This window comes from Sorex araneus, chromosome 1 (genome assembly GCF_027595985.1).
Source record: "Sorex araneus isolate mSorAra2 chromosome 1, mSorAra2.pri, whole genome shotgun sequence".
NCBI lineage: Eukaryota > Metazoa > Chordata > Mammalia > Eulipotyphla > Soricidae > Sorex > Sorex araneus.
Genome location: NC_073302.1, coordinates 309,706,103 through 309,726,624, shown reverse-complemented (window position 1 = coordinate 309,726,624; position 20,522 = coordinate 309,706,103). Strand labels below are relative to the sequence as shown.

Below are 20,522 nucleotides of genomic sequence, written 5' to 3'. Positions count from 1 at the left end.
TTTTGTGTGTGTGTGGCCACTGCAGTTCTCATCTAGGCGGGGAGCGAGCCGGTAAAGCCTCCCCTTAGGGATTTATGTCAAATCACATTAAATCTACGATCATCTTTAGTTTTGTGTAATCTGAGTTGTATCATACTTACGTCCAACATTTCCCCCAAATTTTGCATACTACAATGCTTATAGAAGAAATAGTAAGTCTCCAAATCACTTTTAGCTTCATTTCAGACATAAAGTGAGTGAGAAAGGAATAATAAGAAATTAAAAAGAAAACACATGCTTTCAAAGTATGTATTGAAATGCTAGAGTTTTGTTTATGTGACTCAGTGCCAGAACAAAACAAATTTTGAGTTTCATCTCGGAGGACCACTTACAGCAGCAGATTCTGTTGACGTACTCATCCTGATTATGGTCTTCAAAACCCTAGTAAATAAATGATGCTTTGAGCCCAATATCCATTTCACACATGGATGTTTTTATTTCACTATGAAATATTTAGTGACTTATATAACAGCAAGGCTGTATTATTTCCAGATGGATGAATATGACCAATATCTCCAACCATCAGACTTTAGAAAAAATCCAATGAAGAAGGTCAAGGGATTTTCAAAGATCAACCAGTTATTTCTGACTTCTCCTTCAGTTATGGGATCTTTTCTGTCATCTCTCCTATATGGCATAGCTCACATTTATTTAACACCTCAATGAAACTGTGGAATCTATAGAGTCTAGATGGTTCTGGAAATGCACTTTAAGGCATGCAGTTCTCTAAGGGCGATACTTAAGATATCTTTTTTTCAACTTCCATTTAAGTTTGTATTGTATTCATCAATCTTGCTTCCCTGCATTTCTGTGATAGGGATTTTGTGACTTTAGGACAACTTTGCTCTAACCGTATAAGTTCCTGTTTTTCAAAAAGTTCTAAGACCTTTAATTCTAACTTCAAACAGGATTCAAAAGAGAGATAAACACTGGAAGGAAATTTCAATACTCATTTGAGACTAAATTCTTTCTTCTGCTGGTGAAGGAGAAGTTCCACATCATTGTTACCTCAAAGGTTCGCATTTAGTTTTTGTCTTACAATTTAGTCTGATGCCAAAACTGTGTATCACTTCAGATTCATTTTAAACTTAGTGATTTTATATATGTTTCCCTACTTGTGCCACTAGATTTAAGAATTACTCCAGTGGTTCTGTCTCAATGTTCAGAATAGAGTACACGTGTAATAATTATTTTATTGTCTTATTCTTAGTTTACAGTATTACAGAATTTCAGGAAGTTAGTTAACTTTGTATATATGTATATACATACATATATAGAGTTTATCTCTCTATATATGTGTGTTTGTATATATATATATATATATATATATATATATATATATATATATATATACACATACTTGTCGTTAAACCCGGAAAAATCCACCCCACTACCTAATCCATATATACGTGAACTCATCCACAATTGTTTGTCACTTTCTAATATATTTCACTTAGCATAAGGACTACAAATTCCATCAATTTTCTCCAAAAAGGCACAATTTCATCATTTTCACTTTTTTGAGTATAAACACTGCAACTTTTGTATCCAGCAATCTATTGATTAACATTAATTTCAATTTGGCTATAGTGAATAAGTGATTTTATTCTCATGGTACAAATATTGTTTTCAATTTGAATTTTTGGGGACTGGAGTGATAGCACAGCGGGTAGGGCATTTGGCTTGCATGCGGCCGACCCGAATTCGATTCCCAGCATCCCATATGGTCCCCCGAGCACTGCTAGGAGTAATTCCTGAGTACATGAGCCAGGAGTGACCCCTGTGCATTGCCAGGTGTGACCCAAAAACCAATAAATAAATAAATAAATAAATAAAAATCAATTTGAGTTTTCATGTTATTCAGGGTAGTTACTCCTGGATTATTTGATAGTTCCAATTTTTAGTTCTTAAGGAATCACAATGGAGACATTACTGGTGCCCACTAGAGCAAATCAATGAGGAACAGGATGACAGTGACAGTGACACACTTTTCCACAGAGGCACCAATTTACATTCCTAGTAAGAGTGTAACAGGTTCCTTTTGTTCTCCACATATTCATCACCTCATATGTTTCCAACATTTTGATAGAGTCATTCTCAGATGTATAAAATGATATATAACTATGGTTTAGATTTGGATACCCTGGTGATGAGTGACATTGAGTAGTTTTTCAGGGATCTGTGTACCACTTGTGTATTGAGAAGTGATTATATAGATCTTTTATTCACATTTTGATCAGGTTACTCACTTTTTGGTGCTTGAATTGTGCCATTTATTTATATATTTTGGATATATGCCCATTGTCAGAGGGATTCTATAAAAATAGTTTGTCTAAAGTGTTAGGTTGCAGTTTTGTTTTCTAGTAGCATCTTTTGCTATAAAAGAATATTTTAATTTAATGCAGTCCCATCTTCTTATTTTTACTTTTGTTTTCTTTGTTATTGCCTTGGAGTTAAATATTGAAGTACATCTCTGATGCTGAGATCATAAATTATATCACTTATATTTCTTCAATGAATTTTTAGTTTATATCTAATAATTCACAAGTTGATTTTTGTAAATGGTTTTAGACATTGGTTTCATTTCCTTCCTTCCTTCCTTCCTTCCTTCCTTCCTTCCTTCCTTCCTTCCTTCCTTCCTTCCTTCCTTCTTTCTTTCCTTCCCTCTTCCTCTTTCTTTCTTTCTTTCTTTCTTTCTTTCTTTCTTTCTTTCTTTCTTTCTTTCTTTCTTTCTTTCTTTCTTTCTTTCTTTCTTTCTTTCTTTCTTTCTTTCTTTCTTTCTTTCTTTCTTTCTTTCCTTCTCTCTTTCTTTTTTCCTCTCTCTTTCTTTCTTCCTCTCTCTCTTTCTCCTTTTCCTGACATTATTTGTTGATTACACTTTTCTTTCTCCATTCTGTGGTCTTGAGTCTAAGAGGAGATTAAGTACCCAGGTGTATGAGGGTTTATCTCTGGATCCTCTCTTCTATTACATTGCTCTGAGTGTTTGTTTTTGTTCTCATACCATATTATCTAACTGCTATTGTTTTGTCATATAGTTCATGAGAAGTTTTAGTGGGGAAATTCTCCAGAACTCTTTGTTGTGTGGGGGGCTGCAGGGAAGAGGGAGTGGCAAAAGACCCATTTCTATGTGGGTTTGAAGGTTCAGTTCTCAGGGGTAGTGGTTCTGGCACTCCTCTGGGACTACCCCAGCATTGCTCTCGGGGGCAGGTAGTGCTTGGATAAATCTCGGCCATGGCACACAAGACACATGTACTCTAGTCCTTTGAGACATCGCCTCAATGTTATAATAAAATTTGAAGTCAGAGAACATGATGTTTGCATTTTCCTTCATCTAAACTTGCCTGACATTTTTCATAGCTTTTCTTTTCATTCCACACAAGGCTACCTTTTCTCTGTGTGTCTCTCTGTATCTCTCTTTCATCATTCTTGTGATTTTATCTTAAACTTCTGATATTCTTTCTTAGATGATATTGAGTTTACTCAAGCTTTCCACATTAGACTAGATTTCATTCAATGTGCTCTTTATACACTATCTATAATCTAATGACTACAAACACTTTTAATATTCAATGAAGTACACTTTGCCCTTGTTTTGCTCCCTTGTAATACAATGGACTTATTTTTATGTGCTCAGTTGTGCTTGGGGGAGCACATAGGATCTGGCCTGGATTGGCCAAAGGCAAGGTAAGCACCGTGGCAGCTGTACTATCTCGGCAGCCCCTGAACTGTGGGTTTTATAATTGCTTAGTCACCTGCAACGTCTCAAGTATTTCTTATTTTCTAACGTTTAGTAGCTTTGTTCTGATTAAGACAAACACAGAAGTGGAGGGCAGAATAGGAGAAATCCATGGAGTCTTCTAGGAATTCCTCCTTTTTCCTCTCTTCATTAACGCTTCATTTTTTTATTCAATATAGCAGAGTTTGCTCTTAAGTACAGAGATAGAAATTTTAGCAAAGTATTTTGAAATTGTTAATTTTTTTTCAATTCATTATTTGTAAAATTCCTTTCATCCTTCCCTTTCTCTCCAGGGCTTACCTGTGAGAGTTGCAAACTTTATCCCTCTTGATTTGGGGTTTGGCAGTGAGACTATGTATGACTTATGGAAGAAATGAGAACAAAAGTGACTGTATGCCAATTCCGAGCAAAAGCTCTGCATGTTTCTGCTCGTCCTCTGCTCTTCTTGCATTCTACTATGGAAAGGAGCATGCTACCAATATCTGCACTTTACCAATGAAATGATGCCAAATTCCCCATGTCTCTGCATTTACAAAATGCGGATCCTGGTGTTATGTTCTTTAACTCACTCTATAACTGAAGATCCAGTCTCTCTTAATTCAACCAATCTCAGACTCACCCACCCTGAAGAGGCATAGTTAACTCATAGGCCTGATAGTAAGTACGGTAAGCCATTAATACTTGAGTATAATTATGCAGAAGAATTGCAACCAGACTTCAGTGAAATAATCTATCGTGCTTGGAGCTAAAATTTGGAATAAGCTGAAGTCTAAAAATTCCCCTACATTGGGGTGTGTGTGTGTGTGTCTGTGTGTGTGTGTGTGAGAGAGAGAGAGAGAGAGAGAGAGACAGACAGACAGACAGACAGACAGACAGACAGACCGAAGGAATATGTGACTATATGAACATACCTCTATTTAATATGCTACATTCAAAGGTCTTTGATATGACAATGGTTTGATTTTTAAAGAACAGAACTGGAGTGCCCATGGTACTTTTGTACCTCTATAGAGCATAAAATATGCACCCAATTAGATCTTAGCTGGTCCTTATGAAACAGAATTTTAAAAGAAATGGGAAGAGATCTTTGGTACTAATTAATTGATCTTTGGAAACAGAAAAGAAGGGGTACGATATATACAAAACGGTTGCATATAGAAGACCTTATTAAAGTTCCCTATTGTGGCTTCTTTCTTGGAAACTTATTGTTACCAAAATAAAATTGTATTTTTTCTCTTCTGTTGAGTCTGTCTATTCTTATTCATCTCTATACTAAGTAAAAAATACAATTCTTTCAGTATCAAAAATTTTACTAGTTGTTAAAATAAAACAAATGTATTCTTAAAATAATATATGAACTACTACAATCTGTTCTTTCATTTTTTATTTTTTCAGGGAAAACTGTTTTCTATAACTTTTGACTTGTGAAGTTTTAGAAATATAATTATGCAGTTTAGAATCCGTGATATAATGACAAAAATTAACAAATATTAGGGTTTCAAAGCTTGGGGAAAAGTTTGGAGGTGAATGTTTCTTGTTCTTAATTAAACTATTTAACATATCATGTCTCAGTCCAGGGATATATGGCTACTTGTGGGTCCTCAGGATATTTCAAAGGGGCCATAATTGAAAATCCAGTAAATGGAGGTTGAGGGGTATCTGGCATGAGGCTAGAGAGGGCAACCTGTAGGACAAGGTACCACAAGAGGGAAACGAGGTAAGAAAGGAGCCAGAGTCAGAAAAAGGAGAAAAACTTGTTGGTAGAGATGACCCTGGGCGAAGCTTCATTAATACCTTGATGGGAAGTTCAATCACAAATATGTTAATGTTTCTTCCTTTTCTGGACTTTCTATTATTTGCAGTAAAGTTATATCTGGTTTGCTTCACATTCATTTACACTTAAAGTCTGAGGACTGGATGTCTCTGCAATTAACTGCCAAGTTCAATAATTCCATGTAGTTATCTTCTCTACACCTCAAAGTAAACTCATTCAGACATCCATCAGCTACCTAATCTTTCCCATCAGTAACTATTATTACACATCTCCAGTTACTAGCACCAAGACCACTTTTTGCTTTGTTTTGTTTTGGTTTGGGGGCCACACCTGGTGATGCTCAGGAATTACTCCTGGTATTGCATGGAGGATCATATGGGATGCTTGGGACTGAAGGCAGATCAATCATGTGCAAGAAAAACATCCTCCCCAGTGAGCCTTCTCTCCAGCTCCTCTCAGGGACACTCTTGGCTCCTCCTTTTCCCTCAATCCTCAATGTCCAATTCAGAAGCCAATCTTGTCTATTTTGTTTCCACATACATTTTCTCAAAAACTGAAATCAAACTATTTAGACATCCATCACAAACTTTCCTCTTCTACTTCCAGACCGCCAGCTGCTTTGAACAATAATAGCCTCTTTTTCCTACTTCTTTTTCTATTTTCCTACTTCTTTTTCTACCGCATTTGTACAAACATGGAAGTTAGAATGGTCACCATTAAAATCCTTCCATGCATCCAAAATGAACACATTCCTTATAATGGTTTATACATTCCTCCATGATACAAACTCCACGATCACCTACAGTCTTTCCATTCTTATCTACCCTGAAGCAGACAAAGTTACAACTTTGAAAAATTGCCATCAGTAGAATATATCTGCACTCCTCGCCCTTCTGGACATCCAAGGCAGTCAGAGAGGACTCTCTACTCCACTTTTCATGGTGCTCACTCAAGATTAGTCTTTGAGATTTTCTACTCTGAGTCTGAATTGACTGATTGCCAAACCCCTTACGCTGCAGGAAACATTGGCACAGAGCCTGGACTAAGCACTAAGCAGTTAACCTAAATTCATGATTTACTATTTCTTCCTTTCTTTGCTTGACAATTCCTACTGTTTTCCTGAATTTAATTTTGTTTTCTTACTTCCTAGATTTTGTCAGCAGAAGAATAATGAAAACAGTATTTCAGGCATGACAGATGACTTTCATTTGTGACCTCAACAATAGGAATCTTAAGGCACATGGTTTGAGAAATCCGTTCCTAAATGCAGGGGTGGCACCTTCACTTGTTTTCTGAGTTCCCAAATCAGAATCAGAATGTAACTGCATTCTTTTTTCAGTTCACGCTTTCAAATTATTTTACTCATGAAATTAATTCTTGTTAATTAGGAAGGCAGATGCTAAAGATGCAAATGAATTCATTTGGGTCTTTCACATCTGCCTTTCTAAATACTAATATACATAAACAAATATGTTCAATCTCTTACACCTTAAATATCATCTTCAGCTGTCACTTTGCTTACCAGTTTGGGTGAGTTATAATTGAATCTGCAATAGTATTTTCAGTGATCATTGTCTCTATGATCTGAAACATGAAAGAATTATGTGTATACTTATGTGTATAACTAAACTCATGGTGAAATGTATTTGTTTCTTGAGGTTATGGCTTTAAAAGATACTTCTTACATTTTGAGAAAAAAATAGGAAGCTATTCCAGAACTTTCTCTTTTTCTAACTTGTATCTCTACTGTCTTTTTAAGTTTACTTTTTGAAAAAATGTCTACTTCCTTGTCTTTGTACTTCTCCAATTCTACCTTAATCTCTGAATTCAAATACCTTTATGTTGTGCCTCAAAGAAACTGTAGCTTCCTGAAATTTGAGCTTTCCTCTCTCCGTTTTTGGTTAGCAACTTATAGAAAAAATAAGGTTTGTGTAAAATCAATGACTCAATGCAATTTCCACTTAAAAAAATTAATTTGAAAAGAGGAGAACTTCAATTATTACCAGAACCACCAAGTCATTTAGACTTGTATCAAAAAAACATAAAGACTCATTAATCTTGAAAGTAGATTTATACTTTACACCTGGCTAATGTTTCATAGAACACTGGTTGAATAGGTATGGCATTATATACCTAAACCATAATCAATCTTGTAAGGCAATATCACCCATTAAATATAATAAAAATGGAAAACACAGGTTGCTGTGAATACTTTTGAAAACACAAATAAGTGTTAATAAAAAGCTGGCCTTAATTTTTTTTAAGACAACCATGAAATCTTAGCATGGCGGAATTAAAGTTCTTCCTATAGTGACAAAAATGTTAATGGTAAAAATCTTTTGTTAACATATTTATCTAGAATTTTTAGTCTAATAAATCAAATCATGGTGTTAAGCAAACTGTGATAGTAGATATACAATTTCTAGGTATGGTACAGAGATAGCATCAAATGTATAAGCAAAACAAGTAAAACTAATTTTATTATATTAAAATACACTGTTGCAACAGAAATTATGGTGAAGCTTTTGGAAACTAGATAAAATTACTTAACTTATATGGTAGAAATTTCTTTCTATAATTAATTTTGAAGAAAATATTTTTATATTGCTATCCTGATAAATTAATGATAGGAGCTTCCTCATTTTATTCAGAATATTTACAAACCTCTCAGAGCAACTGTCTTGTTTATATTCTGGCAGCTCAGGATGACCTAAAATAATATCACTGTATAAGTTCTTTCTTCTACTGACTTGGATATTTAAAACTTAGCAGGAAAAAAATCAAACATAAACACACACACACACACACACACACACACACACACACGAGAAAAATACTCTATTTGGTCCACATCACATTTGCATGTGCAATCTCACATAAAATTGATATAGTGTAACTATGGATCATTTTTTCTTGATAGAAATTTGACAACTATCAATGCCAAAGGCTATACATACAACATTTCCTATTCTAGAACTTATAACATGAAAATAAAATTAAACATATGTGCACATATATGCAGATTTGCAGATGCATCTTTACATGTATAATTCTTACTCTAGAAATATTTATTATGAAAATAACCCCAATAGTGATCAAATGATTACATATCCATGCAATAAAATATTGTGCTCCTATTTAAAGTAACTGTATTGGGTTAATGACATTGTTCAGTGGTACAAAACAAGTTTTGCCCTGGCATCAAATTAATGATACCATACAGATTAAAGTTATATTCATTTTTATGTATTTCTAATTTTGAGAGTAAGATTCTATCATATATAACAGTAGTATTCATATTTAAAATAATTAGAGGGCATCTCACAAACTATCTTAGAAGTTATTTTTGGTTTGTAGAAGTTTTCCTTTAGGTGTTTTACAAGTTAAGTATTAATTTTAGGTGAGCCAAGAATGAATCCTACAGAAAAGACCTGACAACAAGCGGATGATAATATTTATGCATTCAGAAATGTTTGTGCAAATAAATGCATACATCCATTTAGTGCACTTACCTCTGTTTTATTTTTGTGGAGGCACACCTGGCAATGCTCAGGGATTATTCCTGGCTCTGTACTCCGGAATCACTTCTGGCCGAGCACAGGGAACCATATGGGATGCCATCGATTGAACCCAGGTTGACCATGTGCAAGGCAAGCTCCCAGCCCACTGTTCTATCTCTCTGGCCCCTAGTGCACTTACCTTTGGTAAGGAAGCTCGTGATCCTGAACTCTGTGTGGTCATGGTCAGTACAGTGGTTATTCCCAAAGCTACTCTGGCAGGCGCAGCATCCATATTGATCCAGAATGAAACCCAGGACAGAATAACGATCAGGAGACTGGGGATGTACATCTGGATCAGATAGTATCCCATTTGTCGCTCCAGATGGAATCGCACTTCTATACATGTAAATTTTCCTATTTGGTTGTAACATAAATGCAGCAATTGGTAGAAACAGATATTTCTTTAGTTACACTAAAGGTCACAATTTTGTTTTAATAATAATTTTTCTCTAAATTTTACTACTACAATGAAATGGGATCCTAAATTATATATGAATCTGTTTTCTAAGAATACATTTTTCTTGTTTACCTGTTTGCATCTAGAAGCAATATAATATGAGAACAAACCTACTGAGGGAGTAGCATATAATCTTATATTTTACATTGTTCAATAAATTATTAAAATAACTTCACCTTTCAGATAGAAGAAATGAGAATCTTCTATTTACAGATCTTAATAATTGACTATGTTACTCTTAAGGCTATGTTACTCTTAAGAGCTAGAAACTATTTTTTTACAGAAGTTTTCCTGTATACGTTAAAATAAATGATAACGAATAAATGTAAATGAAGATAAGTAGTTCCTTAAATACAATGTGCTATTTTATGCATTAATAACTGAAAACTATTGATAGAAGCAAAGAGGAAACGTGCTATTTTCCATAATAACCTTGAACACGGTCAAAAACACACTGAAAAAAAACCTGAAATGCATTTTTTCTATGTGCTTTGGTATTTATGTTTCCATTATAAGTGATTATAAGCAAACAAATGATTTAATTAAATACCATATTAACATTTCTACTCCTATTTCACTCCTTTCTCCATTACATTGACATACATTCTTAAAATAATTTTATCTGAATTACTTAAAATTTAATTTTATGCATCATTATAACTATTTTCAGAAGGCATAAAATGAAGGCATAAACACGCTCATATTTCTCTAAATAACATTCCTTGATCTGCTTATGAAAGAAAAATTTAAAAAACAAATTTGGGAAAATTGCTAGCATATATTATTATTAATGTTTTATTACTATCATTTGAACAAGTTGATCTGATACTATGTTTAATCAATATAAAATATCTAAAAAGCACATAATTATCTCAATTCTTCAAAAACCTTGTCAAAAATCTGACATATTTTTTAAATAAAAACATTCAATAAACCATAAAGAATTTTCTCAAACTGAATAAAACCTTCAAAAATTTATAGTCAACACCATCTAAAAGTGTTCAGATGACAAACTGAACACTTTCACACTAAATTCTGGAGCAATACATGAATATCTCTTCCTGTCCCTTCAATTGAGTATTATATTTAGAGGTTTTAACCAGCATACCTGGTTTTTAAAGAGTCTATATTTATATTTATATGTGAAAGTCTCATGACCATAGACAATACTTTTTGTATTGAAATTCTTAAAGAAGTAATTCAAAACCCACTTGAAAGATTAGTTCAGCAAAATTATAAGATACACTAACAATGTATAAAAATTAATTGTGCTTCTATATGCTAATAATAAATAATTGTGAGAACAATTTCCTTTACAAGAGAACCATACAGATGAATTGCTTAGAAATAAATTTGGCAAATTAACTAAAATAACAAAATATGAAAAATAATATACATAATATAATAAAAGTGACTGAAATAAAATGGAGTGACTTCTATGGAAATAAGTAGAAGCTAAATCATCACAATACTTCCCATATTAGACTACAGAATCATTGCAATTTCTAGTAAAATCAAACTGTCTTTTGCGCAGAAATTGACAAGCTGATGGTAAAAAAAATTAGTATGAAAATGTAAAGGATTGAGAATAGCTAAAATTATCTTCAGAGAAAAAACTGAAAGTATAGAATGAAGGTACAGAAATGACAATTTACGGTTATTTGATTTTTGTTTTGTTTTGTTTTTGGATCACACCAAACAGTACTCAGTGCTTACTTATGATTCTGGGCTCAAAGTAAGATGGGTTCAGGGATGGCAGTGGGGAGGGAAGAGCTGGTGGGGATGAAGGGGGTCATATATGTGGTTTGAGGATTGAACTAAAGTCAGCTGCATGCAACACAAGCATCGTAACCACTGTACTATTTCTCTGCCTGTCTTTGACTTTTGACAAAGGGTTTAGGCTATCCAACAGGGAAAGAATGGTCTCTTCAAGAAATAATTCAGAGTAATGGGTTTTTATCCCTATCTCCTATAATACTAAAGTTATTTCAAGATGGACTACAGACCTAAATGTAAGTTTTGATGTTATAAAATTTTTAGAAGAAAACACAGAAGTAAATTTTTGTGAACTAGGATTAGGCAACTGTTTCTTAAATATAAAACCCAAATCACAGGAAATTAAAGAAAAGAATTAGGAAAGTAAAGGGCAACCGCAAAAAAAAGTCAATGTATATCTATAATTACAGAGAAGTGACTCAATTAAAAAAAAGGGAAAGGAACTGAATAAATATTGAAAAAATGTAGTTTTGAAAAGAAGAGATGTAAATATCAAAGTACATATGGAAAGATGCTCATCATCTCTCACTGGACATCTCTAATCACGTTCATAAAGAGGTACAACTTTACATTCCTGTAATGACTAGAATAAAAAGAGACAATAATAACAGATGACTAAGATGAGCAGAAACTGGAATTTTCAGTCAGTGCTAGATTTGGTGCAATGCCTTTGGTGCAAATATTTTGAAACAAAATAATGTGGAAGTCTTTAAAATATTACACATAGATTTGAAAAGAATTGAGCCATCTCTGCTGCTAGACATATACTTAAGAGATGTGACATATATCATATATCAATTAATTTCTGAGAGATCATAGCAGCTCAGTTTTTGGAAAAATGTTGGTAGCACCTCAAACATCAATCAGCTGGCAGATGAATAAACAAACTATGGGATATTTATGGCATAGAGTATTACACATAAATTATAAAGAAAGAAACACTGAAATGTAATAAAGATAAACCTCCAAAGCATTATAGAAATAAAACAAGCTAGGCACAAAGATATATATGAATTTCCTTTACATTAACTGTACAGAGAGTATCATTCTATGAAGTGAAAAGTTAATGAATGGACACCCAAAAGGAGAGAGAGAACAAAAGGGAATACCCTTCCACAGAGATGGACTGGGGGGGGATGGGACTGGGGAGTGGGAGGGATACTGGGTTCATTGGTGGTGGAGAATAGACACTGGTGGAGGGATGGGCTCTCTCGAACATTGTATGAGGGAAACACAAGCATAAAAATGTGTAAATCTGTAACTGTACCCTCACAGTGACTCACTAATTAAAAAATAAATTAATTTTAAAAACTTAAGAGTTTTCAAAGTAAAAAAAAAAAGAAAAGTTAATGAATAGATGCAAGGACTGTTAGGTAGAAAAGCCTGCTAATAGAGGTGAGAGTTTTTTCCCTCTCCAAGTGATAAAAGGTTTCTAAATTAGATTATAAGGATGACAGCATAGCACTTTAAATTCACTATTAAAATTAAACTATCCTTAAAAAGTCAAGTTTATAAAATTATATACTACATAAATTATAGTATATAACCGATTTAATAAGGAGTACTTCACTTATAAAGATCAATAGGCCCTGAGTATCTATGACCACACTTGATAACCCTATGCTGTGTAATTAAAACTTGTTAAGAGTAATATGAAATCTGCTACCCCACTCCACCTTGCAAGAGATACAGCAAACACTGGATTTAATATGTGAGATGATGGATATGTTAATAACTTAATGGGGGAACCTTTTCAAACATATAAATAAACCAAATCATCACATTATGCATTTTAAGTGCCCTACAGTTTTATCAATTATATCCAAGAATAGGGGAATAAAAAGAGCCTCTTTGTTCTAAAACAAGGAAATTTCTGTTTACAGAAAAGGACCTCTTCCCTCATGTAAGATTTAGGCTGTAATATTTGTATTGGTACAGGAAGGTTTTCCCTATCCATGTCCACTATTTACGTTTCTTTCATTCAATAAATATCTACTAGGTACCTATGAACTTCAGCAGAGCATAAACATCAAAACCACAGAAAAGAATAAATATGGTCCTTGAATGCTTGGCTTTACAAAGTATGGTAATAGAAGAAAGAGACAGTGCATACGTAAAGATAAAAATGAAAGGTTTAACGTAATACATTGAAATCAGAGAGTGGACAGGGTAGGATTTGGGTTTTTAACATCTATTTTATTATTATGAATCTTTTGAGGAGCTGGTATTTGCGTAGTTCTTAAGGATGTGAGTCTTAGGTCTGGGATAAATACAGAGAGAAGAGGCTTTTGAATATAAGGAATAGAAGTTCAAAGACCCTGAACTGGGAATAGTTGTAGAGAAGAGGGTAGAATTGTGGTGTGCTGCAACTAGACAACAGGAAGAGGGTGGAGGGGTAAAGGAATTTGAGAACAAAGATAAGGAACATCACTGTGTTTGTTGTTTATCACAGCAGCCCTAGGAAACCACTCTTAGTCAACTCTAGATCTCTTTTAGTTTTTTCAAACAATTGTCTATCAATGTCACCAACCCCAAGAGATGAGTGAGAGCACTAGTTCTTACTGCCTGTCCTCCATCTTTGCCTTAAGATGAGAACCTGAACTCTTACTACATCAGATACCAGCCTCACCCCTGGCAAAGAATACGACAGTGGCTTATTCTCCAAATATTGTGAGCTGATTGAGGAGATAAAAGAAGTCAGAGCCTGGTCAATTGGAAAGTTGGATTCCAGTTCTGGAAAATTCTGAGCTCAAGAGAAATCATAGTTACCATAATGAAATGTTACAGCAGCAGTTGTTGCTAGAGGGAAGCCATGCAATAACCACAATAGCATGTTGCCTCAACTGTGGACAATTTAATGGAATTAGTAAGAAGAGCTTATGGCCTTAGAATGGATATTATTAGAGCATTTGCCTGTGTTGCTTGAGAGAAGGGATTGTGCTCAGGAATATATACCTAGTTCAAAAGTCTCTTAATCCTTTGGTATTGATAACTACATCTAGTGTGTGGCTTCAAAAAGGCAAAAATTATACACCCATGTGGATGTACATAGTAGGTATTTAAATAGCAATTTCTCAAAATGCATGAAACAAGTTTAGGCAATTGAAGCTTTAAGAAACAAAAAAAAAAACCAAAAATTTTGTTAGTAAACAGCGTTCTCAAAGTATAATTTGATAGGTGTTAAACTTACATTTGTATTACTTGTAGAGAAATTAAAACTATTTCAGGGAGAAACATTACTATATAACTATGAGATGTTTTACCAAAAAAAAATTTTGCAAACAAAGCTGAACACTAAACATTTCTTTAGCTCCATACGAACAGAAAAATGAGCCCCAGCATCTATTTCTTACTTTCTGGTGGAGAATCACGATCATTAAAATATAACTATAAAGGGTCAGAGTGGTAGTACAGCAGGTAGGGCTTTTGCTTTGCATGTGGTCAAGCTGGGTTCAATCCCTGAAGCCCTTGTGGTAGGGAGCCTACCAGGAATGATCCTGCATGCAGTTAGGAATAATCTCTGAGCACTGCTGGGTTGGCCCCAAAACATATATATATATATATATATATATATATATAGATCATTACAACATGCCAGTCGACCAAAAGCTTACATTCGATAGTCTTGGAACACCTGTAAAGGCTATTAGAGGTCACTCCAAAAGCCTCTGTCCCTCTTGGAGAGTCCGGCAAACTACCGAGAGTATCCCACCTGCACGGCAGAGTCTGGCAAGCTACCCATGGCATACTCAATGTGCCAAAGACAGTAACAACGATGGTCCTCATTCTCCTAATCCTGAAAGAGCCCTCAATATGCCATTGGAGTACAGTAGAACGCGGCAGGGACGAATGGAGATGTTACTGGTGCTCGCTCAAGCAAATCGATGAACAGAAGGACAGTGATACAGTGATTCATTGATATATATATATATATATATGCACACATATATATGTATATACATATATACACATATATAATAAAACTGTCACTGTCATTGTCATTGCATCCTGTTGCTCATTGATTTGCTTGAGCAGGCACCAATAACGTCTCCATTGTGAGACTTTTTATTGTTATTGGCATATCGAATATGCCACGGGTAGCTTGCCAGACTCTGCCATGGGGGCGAGATACTCTTGGTAGCTTGCCAGGCTCTCCGAGATGGGCGGAGGAATCAAACCTGGGCCAGTCACATGCAAGGCAAATGCCCTACCTACTAGCATTGTCATAAAGCCACAAAAATCCTACAAAGAGCTGGCACATAACTTTTCTGTCCCAAAGAACATTCACCCCCTACCTGTGTTGTAATGTTTAGTGCAGTATCGTAAGTCTTTCTCTTCTTTCAATAGAAACTGGGGCAGAGTAAGTCCTTCTGCCACTTGTACAGGAGCCTCATCTTGCCATTCAAAAATGAGGTCATTCATTGTATATCCAACTAGGAAAAGCAAAATAAAATATTAATAGCAGAAGAGAACCCCCAAAGAAATAAAATCATGAAGAACACATGTAAAAGTCTCCTTGCATGAGTAAACCAAATCAGCAATTATATTCACTGAGCTACAGATTGTACAGTTTTCCCTCCCTAAAGTCTGCAGAAGTCTGTTGTTCATATGGAATACTCTTCAATTACTGCAACAGTGTGACATGTAGAGACCAAATGAACATGACTGTACATTCTTTCCTGGGACAAACAACTCCTGGAATAGCTCAACCTTTCATTTGGTTCTACTTTATTAGATTCCCCTTTTTTTTCTCTCAAACTATTCAGAACTCTATCAACAAAAACTGAAGTTGAAATCTGTTAGAAAATTATGTAAACCATAACATAGCAGGAGGACACTGCCACGGCTGATATGTCTTTTCATTTAATCATTATCTACTTTAGTTTATAGCATCTGCTTCTGTCTTTTCATGTCCCAAAATGGAAAAGGTGATAATTTACAGTTTCGTTTTGAGTTTTCAGCTGTACTTGGTGGTGCCCAGGGGTTACTCCTGGCTCAGGCCAATGAATGAACCAAATGCCCAGCATGCAAGGCTGTGCTCTACCTGTTGTACGATCTCTCTCATCCCTAGATTGATTTTACATGTAACCCTTTATTTAGAAAGACATCAAAATTTATTTACTTTTTTCTTTTTGATTTTTTTCATTTCTTTCAAAACCCTTCACAAGTGTATATTTCCTACCACCAATGTCCCCAGTTTCCCACCTGCTACCACCCACATCGCCCACCACCACCCATCTTTAGGCAGGCACTTCTCTCTGTCTCTGTCTCTGTCTCTGTCTGTCTGTCTCAGTCTGTCTCTGTCTCTCTTTTCTGTCTCTGTCTCTGACTCTCTCTCTGTCTCTCTCCCTGTCTCTGTCTCTGTCTGTCTGTCTCTCTCTCATTATGGGCATTATGGTTTGTATATCCCTTTACCTACTCTAAGCACTCAATTGTTGTCCAGAATGATCATTTCCAACTATCATCATCGTAGTGGTCCCTTCTCTATCCAAAGTGACCCCCTTTACTTGTAGGCAGCTTCCAACAGTGCACCAGTCCTCCTGGCCCATGTTTCTACTGAATATAAAAGTTTAAATGTCAATTATATATAATAATTCATAAATTTTTTCGAGCAGGCACCAGTAAATGTAATTCTATATGAAAATCAATAAGGCTTAAACTCTAATTTATATAGGAGACAGTAATGGTCACTAAGCATAAAAAGGAAAGCTCATTGAATGGAAAGTAGTTACAATTAAAATTCCATCTCCCTTACCTTTGAGAAAACTTTAAAACTAAAGAAACACTTCAAATTAATGTGTCTGATGCAAAACATTGCTTGAATTCTTTATTTTTATGTTCAAAATATTTTTGTGATCTCAGTCATACCATCATATTATGGTGTGCACACATAGATAAAAACAAATAGAACCAAAATGAATTATAAGGGAAAACTCAGAAATGGATACTATGAGGACTATAAATTAAGCCTAAAACAGGTTTTGCCTGTTTCTCAACTTTTTAAGTTTAAATAATTCTTATTTTGAAGATATCTTTCAAATTTGGAACATTATCTTTTCAAAAATTAATTTATCCTTGGTAGTTTGAAAACAGGTAAAATATTACAAAATAAAAACAAATGGTTACCATTTCACATCTAGATGAGTAATATATGAAAGATAAACTTATTCAAAAAGAAAATGTGGGCTGAGAATACATTTAAGTTCATAATGAGTCTTGATATTTATTAATAAACTATAGTTTCCCATTTAGTTTAAAAGCTGACTAGAAACATCTTTGGCCCAGTTTTCTCAAACAAGAGAGAGAGACAGAGAAAGAGAGAGAAATAGAGAGTTTTGGGTTTGACCCAGCTTGCAAATATTTTTGCTCCTTATCTAACAGCAGGAATTTAAAAAATAGAAGGAATAAATTGCTCACACTTAGCACATGATTACTGACTATTGCCAGGAGAACTATTACTCAAGTGAATTTTATTGACCTGACAAGGAACACCTGCTATGTCAAAATGTACGAAGCAAAAACTGCTTTATTATAATTTATGCATTTAATTTGAATAATCTTATGGTAAACCAAGTTATTTGTTATTCGTGGCTTCATTTAAGCTGTAGGCCCTCCAAAGCAATCATCTAAGTAAGTACATTTTCTGTAAAACTTTTCTAGTAGAACTAACATATAACTTTATTTTGTTTAATTTTCCTTTATTGTTGCCCCACCCCTGGCAGTGCTCAGTGCCTAGTCCCACTGGCATAGGGTCTCCTGGCAGTGCTCGGGCTCTAAAGGTGCTGGAGACAGAATCCGGGTCGGTCCTGGAGTTAAAGCTTGCTCTCGGCCCCTCAAGCATATTTCTGGCTATAACAAGTTGTAAACAAGAGAGATCATTTCTGTCTTCATGGAGCTTGCAAATGGTGGGCGGAGCATGGGGTCTGCAATAAAGCTCTGTACAGACAGTGATATGTTTTATTAGGAATATATGCTTATTTGAGAATCCGAGGTTGGTGGGGGAGAGTATGGAGCAATTGTTTGGGTGGTGACCCCGGGGTTGGGGTGAAGGTCTTAGACATTTTCCTGGTGGTAAGGTGAGGTTGTAAACTGTTCACCGAGATCGTAAATGTCAGTAACTCTGTGAACACATTCCTTCAACTATACTAAACTTCAGAGAGGAAAAGAAAATGTTGTAATATAAGTGGATGGGGAGTCAAAAACTAATTAAGTTATGATGGTCAAAATATCTTTTAAAATGCAGTGAAGAATAAAAAAGCTGCTAATACATTAAAATTGAGGAGGTCAGAGTGATAATATAGCAGATAGGTGCTTGCCATGCATATGGCTCACCCAGATGTATCCTGCCACCATGCATATGGCTCACCCAGATGTATCCTGCCACCATGACATATAGTTCCCCAAGGCCACCAGGAATGATGTGTGAGCACTGAGCTAGGAGTAAGCCCTGAGGACCATTGAGTGTGAGTCCAAAATCCTCCCAAAAGATTTTTAAAATTGAGACTATATTTAAATTTGTTAACACTTAGACTGCATTAAGAATAAAAAGGCTGGGGCTGAAGCTGGAGTGATAGCACTATGGGTAGAGCGGTTGCCTTGCATGCGGCCAAACGTGGGTTCGATTCCCAGCAACCCATATGGTTCCCCAAACACCACCAGGAATGATTTCTGAGTGCATGAGCTAGGAGTAACCCCTGTGCATCGCTGAGTTTGACCCAAAAACAAAATAAAACAAAACAAAAAAGAATAAAAAGGCCTAACACCAAATCTTAACAATTTTAGAGAACTTAAAACTTAATATCATAAGTGCTAACACATTTGCAAACTTGTGACCAAAACCATAATAATGAAATTTAATTACTTTTTTTTAATTAAAAATATTAGTCTATATTGAGTATATGCACAAGGCCCCTCTCCACACGTTCGGACAAGCCTCACGCATGAAGGAACTGGAAAAGAAACCCAGGTGTGAGGGACCCAGGGCTGAGATCTCCAAGGCTATTCATATCGGGACTGGGCCTCTTTTGCCCAGATCCCCCATTTTCCAGTAGCTAGGCAGTCACACCCACAGACTGCCACTGTCGTTGTGTAATCCCATTAATGGCCAACATCCAGACTGTAAAACCAAGCTCCCAGAATTTCGAGGCCGCAGACATCTAATAGCCTAGTTTTCTGTCTTTCGGAACTTGACAAACTACCGAAAGTCTATTACCTTCACAGGTGAGCCTGGCAAGCTCCTCATGGCATATTCATATCCCAAGTACAGTAACAGGCATCTACATACCTCTTGGAGAGCCCAGCAAGCTACGGAGGGAATCCCAGCCCCACAGCAGAGCCTGGCAAGCTACCCGAGGCATGTTAGATATGCCAAAAACAGTAATAATAGGTCTCATTCCCCTGACCCTTAAAGAGCCTCCAATCATTGGGAAAGACGATTAAGAAGAGGCTGCAAAAATCTTAGATCTGAGTGTAATAGAGACGTTACTGGTGCCCACTATCTTTAAATATGTCTGCCATTTATCTTTAAATATGTTTATCCAAAACCTCCATTAAAGCATAACTTGAAAATTTCTTAAATTAAATATATATATATGTATATATATATATATATACTGACAAATCTCTTTTTCTGAAATTTTAGGGACTTTATGCTGTTCTCTGTAGAACATATATTCAATAGACACTACCAATAAGGACATAAGGAAAAGTCACAATATTAATATTATGTCATGATCTTATTACTAAGATGCTAAAATATTAAGATAAAGTACAAAAAGTGCTTTCAGCAAGTTATTTGATAAATTCTAATATTGTCCTTAAGAACAAAGATTCCAAATCAATTCTCAGTTAAAATCCTTAAGTGATTTCTCACTGATTCATAAGAAAAGTACTATATTTTTTAGTAATTAGTAATCAAAGGAAAACCTCCAGTGCATCATTACTGAGGTCTGCCTTTTAGACAGTTGCACTATGTAATGTGATTTAATTCTCTAAAGATTAATGAGAAGAGACAGTGTTCATCAAATTGGAATGTGCTAAATTTAATAAGATGATAATCAATTGGGATAAAAGCAAAACATTTTGCATTTAATTAAATGAACTAATTGGACAATCACGGAATGGAGTTCAGAGACAGAATTTAGAGGTAGTACTTTCCACTCTTTCCAAAATCTAGATGTG

General features: G+C 35.1%; 1 protein-coding gene across 2 annotated transcripts in view; it reads right to left on the bottom strand.

The window, feature by feature from the left end:
• The window catches only part of GLRA3 (glycine receptor alpha 3), a 185,273-nt gene that overhangs the window by 45,815 nt on the left and 118,936 nt on the right, over positions 1-20,522 (bottom strand). For both annotated transcript variants that reach the window (XM_004610392.3, XM_012933167.2), the window contains exons 6-7: positions 15,638-15,775; positions 9,249-9,463 (exon numbers count right to left, since the gene is read on the bottom strand). In XM_004610392.3, coding sequence (XP_004610449.3) covers positions 9,249-9,463; positions 15,638-15,775 — 353 coding nt within the window. The remainder of the gene's footprint in view (positions 1-9,248; positions 9,464-15,637; positions 15,776-20,522) is intronic.